Source organism: Olea europaea, chromosome 11 (genome assembly GCF_002742605.1).
Source record: "Olea europaea var. sylvestris chromosome 11, O_europaea_v1, whole genome shotgun sequence".
Classification (NCBI taxonomy): domain Eukaryota; kingdom Viridiplantae; phylum Streptophyta; class Magnoliopsida; order Lamiales; family Oleaceae; genus Olea; species Olea europaea.
This window is the reverse complement of record NC_036247.1, coordinates 4,712,488-4,717,423: the sequence shown is the minus strand read 5'-3', so window position 1 is coordinate 4,717,423 and position 4,936 is coordinate 4,712,488. Positions and strand designations below refer to the sequence as shown.

At 33.8% G+C, this 4,936-nt stretch overlaps 1 protein-coding gene across 1 annotated transcript in view; it reads left to right on the top strand.

Annotated features, from left to right (window-relative positions):
• The first annotated feature begins 2,522 nt into the window (after positions 1–2,522).
• The window catches only part of LOC111403072 (RPM1-interacting protein 4-like), a 6,065-nt gene continuing 3,651 nt past the window's right edge, over positions 2,523–4,936 (top strand). The window contains exons 1-2 of the mRNA XM_023031437.1: positions 2,523–2,636; positions 2,694–2,783. Of these exons, the coding sequence (XP_022887205.1) occupies positions 2,778–2,783 (6 nt within the window). The 5' untranslated portion in view covers positions 2,523–2,636; positions 2,694–2,777. The remainder of the gene's footprint in view (positions 2,637–2,693; positions 2,784–4,936) is intronic.

The window sequence follows — 4,936 nt, the reverse complement described above, 5'->3', positions numbered from 1 at the left end:
GATACCATTTTAGTGAAGGTCTCGTCGTCATCGTCGATCAGATATAATTTTTCTTGACTGAAAGATTCGAACTAGATTCAACTCAAACAACTGAAGGCATAAAAAAAACTTTTAAAAATGGCCGCTGACCTCAAAAGTTGATAGTATTTTTAATGTTACGGGTTAAAATTTATGCTTGAATTTTGACACGTTTTCCTCGTTTTGGGTATTTTGGGTGTATTTAGAAGTCAATTGTTTATATAAAAGGAATAAGATGAAGATTTTGGCTATTATTTTGGTCGAAATGTGCTTTATGATTGAAGATAGCGTTTTCATATTTCGAGAGCTCAGGGAGGCTCTTTTTTTCAGAATGAAAGTTTGGATATCATATTTTCTTTGGGTAATTGGCACAAAACGTCCCTACCTTTCAAGTGTATTATGGAAAACATCTCTACCTTTCATTTTTTGGCACAAAACTTCCCTATCTTCATCTTTCTTGACGTTGAACGTCATTTTCATCATTTTTGACGATTTTACCCTCCATTCAAATAAAACAAAAAGAAAAGAAAGGAAAAAAACAAAAAACTAATTGTAACCACATTCCCAAATTTTCTAAAAATTGCAAATGGTAACTTGATAATTACCATATTAAACAAATTGAAAAAAATTTTAAAAATGGATTGTCTTCTTCACCCCACCCCACCATACCATACAAAATCTCTATGCACAGCAAATCCTCCAAATCCGAAGCTCCATTACATTTCTTTGCACAATGGGGTTTGATACTGGATATAAAAATGAATGAACTTGTACAAAGAGGGGAAGTGCAGAGAGATGTAATGGGGAAGACAACCCATTTTTTTAATTTTTTTCTTAATTTTTTGATTTTTTTAATTTATTTAATATGGTAATTATCAAGTTACCATTTGCAATTTTTAGAAAATTTAAGAATGTGGTTGCAATTAGTTTTTTGTTTTTTTTCTTTCATTTCTTTTTGTTTTATTTGAATGGAGGATAAAATCTTCAAAAATTGATGAAAATGACGTTTAGCGCCAAGAGAGTGGAAGATAGAGACGTTTTGTGCCAAAAAATGAAAGGTAGGGATGTTTTCCACAATACACTTGAAAGTTAGGGACGTTTTGTGCCAATTACCCTATTTTCTTTCAACCTTAAATGTTGTGCAATGGCCTTATTTATAGGCATTTTTAGGAGTATTTTGATCATTTTTATAAGTTGACATTATCTCATTAAGCAGTTATAATCAGGTCTCATTTTCAAGACTTTTTTGAGGTTTGTGCTTTGTGATACCTATTGAGCATATCATTATGTGCACACATGATTTTAGTGCACAATCTAGATTGATTTTTTTTAGCCCTTCTACCATAGGTATGACCCTATTGAGAACTCTTTTATCTTCTTTTTAAACAATCATCTTTCACTTTCTCCATACTAATTAAGACCTCAGAGTTAAAATGAAAGAGGAAGCCCCAAACCCAATTTCATAGATTTGTTGCTTCTACCATAGGTATGACCCTATTGAGAACTCTTTTATCTTCTTTTTAAACAATCATCTTTCACTTTCTCCATACTAATTAAGACCTCAGAGTTAAAATGGAAGAGGAAGCCCCAAACCCAATTTCGTAGATTTGTTGACCACCAGATTGGAGCAACGCCAACATGCTTCATTAGCAAGGAAGAACATTTGACTACGCGGCCTCATCAAGGCTAGTTTTTTTTTTTTCTCATTTTTTCTTTCTTTTTTCCCCCACAAGGGACAACTAATCATTTAAACAATCAAATAATCTGTTAGTAGGAATCTTCGATACGATGTAATTTGAACAAATTTCGATGTCTGTAGTCCAAATTAAAATTAAACAAATATATTTTATCTGAATTTCTATTGAGGAAATTACTCAAATAACACCATTTTTCATGTTCTAAACAATGTTAATTTTTTAAGATTCTTAAGAAATACACCATACTTCCTATGAAAGTGTTACCAAATTCATCTTCTCTTTTACATAAATTTCAAATTATTTGTGTATTCTCATCAAACTAACTAATATGGATCAAAGTTTCAAGCCGATATATTACGGCTCCATATCAAAGCAACGATTGATATTGGGACTTGTTACCCAGGAACTTATTCAGAAATGCCGTAATAAAATGAACATAAGAATTTGTTGATAGGTAATTGATCAAATAGGATCGTTTGGTTCATATAAAATTTATCACTAAAATTCAAAAGAGTTCATGTATCCTTAATGCTCTCTACGATGGAATCGCCTTATATTTTCCTTAACTGTTTTGACGAGAGAAGTAATGAGTTTTATGAAATTAATAAATAATAATTATAAATGTGTGATTAAATATATAAATTGACCACATTGAAAATTATTAACAAACCAAAACATATGCTACTTTGACTGGGATTTGCCGAGGCATTTTTAACAGAAGTAATCTTATGTTTCACTGTTGGAACAGTTGCACAATCCGACAAATCACATCAGTGACCGGGTAAGCACCTGCACTAAGTCACCTGACTAGTCTTCCCAGCTGCATTTGTGAGGTCAATCTTCATCGGTGGCTCCAGTCAACCGGTCACCTCTCTCTCTCTCTCTCTCTCTCTCATACACGCACACACACACACAGAGTTACAGAGTTGTCTCTCATACACACACACACACACACACACACACACACACACAGAGTTGGGTCTTCGTTGGAACCTCTTTTTGTGGCGTTGGAAGCTTGTTGGGTTCTGCTCAACAGCAACTTTTTTTGAAGATTCTTGCTTAATGGACGTGAGTACCCTTTCCAATTTTATCTTGATCTATGTTTTGTATTGTGTTAGTTACCGACATAACTGTGTAATTTTTATGGGTTTTATTTATTTTGATTTCTTGATTTACTAGGAAGTAAAAACTTATGATCTTAAATGGGTTTCTAGTTAAGGAATGATCTGTTGATTTATCATTCTTAGATCTTAAGCATTTTCTGGTTGTGCAATCTATTGGTAAGCATTCTAGCGAGCTCCTTATAGCAGTAAAGAAGGTATATTTGATTTGTTCTGGCTTTGGCAGCTGAAAATTGAACTTGAGTTTCGACTTCAGTAGAATTGGGCTCATAGAAAACTAATTAATGTATATTCCTTGATTTAAGTGTGGGAAGAAATTTTGTGGACAAGATATATCTATGATATATGTTGTGTCGGGTAGTTTGGGGGGATGATGGAGAGTTAGCATTGTGATGGAATGGGATGTTTCGGGTTTGTTTGGATGGTTGGACAAGAATTGAAAGCAGTATTTTCAGTTTACAGTATGAGATCAAGGATGCTTAGAGCAAAATTAGGCTGATTCCTATTGAAAAATCTTGGAAATGGATTTGGATGGTTAGTACAATCCTGCGTTGGTATGTGTAGGTGGAGTTCTTTTTCAATAATTCAAGTTTCATCTTTTAGTTCTTCCTTTATTTGACAATGGCAACCATTAGCAGTGAAGGCTTGTTTGTTGATTTAGATGGTAGTGTATGCCGAGTCATTATGCGAAGACAACTGGTGAAAGAAAATGGACACATGTATAGATGCTCTTGTCAAACAGAACTGCTCTAGTTACTTGATGCCAATTTAAAAATTACTTAGTTTTGATTAGAGTAATTAATGATCAAGTTTTTATAGTTTTGTTTCCCTTTCTGTTGAAGTTCATATAGATATCTTCCTTCAATTTCTCGAGGAGGTCAGTTTCTCGATTTTTTTCCAAATTACTGTTTATCAAGAAATAATTTACGGCTTACAATATTTATAAACTCCAATGTATTTTACATATGTAATGATAAAACTTAATCTAATACACAAGGCAACAGTTTTGTCTGATAACTAACAACATTCTGTAACAAGAATTTCAGCAAACTAATTCAAAATTAAGTCAAAAATTTACATCTATATTCAAATGTGTACTTTCTATAAAGCGTTTATAGTAGTATTTTTTGATCTCTAATGTTTCGGAATAAATTTTGGAGACTCAAAGTTTGATCAGAGCATCAGAGAGATGATGAGATTCAGTATTCAGGTCTATCCTAAGTCCAACCTGAAATTATTGGTACTCTGAAAGTAGTAAAGATGAATTCTAGGTAGCTACTGAGTTTGCTTGGTCCTCACTGACATTTAACCAGTGTTTGATAAGAGCATTAGATAAATTATGAGAATCAGCTTATTGCGATCTTCCTTAAGTCAAATCAATTGCAATTAGAGGGTAGTGAAATAATTATATTATTCGAATTTGTAGGTAACTGCTGAATTTGCTCAGTGGGTTGGTTTGAGCCCACTGATATTCTCATTACCTCTCTTTGAATATTGAGATACTCGTTTTAAAATGAATTAGAAAAATTGCATCAGATACATGGATTCATGCTCCAAAGGAAAAAGTTGAAGGACTCAATGGTGTCCTTACGAAGTTTCGGCGTTAAATCTATAATGAAATGTTGTCTTTGTTCTAGTAAAGCTACTATAGAACCCCAGTTAATATGTAAAAACAAATGCAACTGTAAAAAGTACAGGAGATATTTCGAGGTGCATGGCATTGATTTTTTATGATGTTTAACTGTACAAGATACAATGAGATACTCCCCAAGACCAAAGGTCAACATGGTGTCCTGACCCTCGATGTAGGCCTTGATTATCGACCATGGGCTTGTGGAACCTTTCATTCCTGTGATTACATTATGATTCCTAAAAGTGGACTCCTAAATAGCCACAGCCAAATGGGCAAACCTCCTACATCCCCTGTGCATTTGTGATCTTTCGATTTACCTTTTTCCTGGATTGGACTCATTGGAGAGAGTTAGGAGAATGGCAAGAGAGGATGAGGCAAATTCTGGAATAGTAGGGTTAAGTTCATCATAATTTTTATTTTTTTATTTTTTGGGTTCCCGGGGGGGGGGGGGGGGGGTGGGGAAAAAA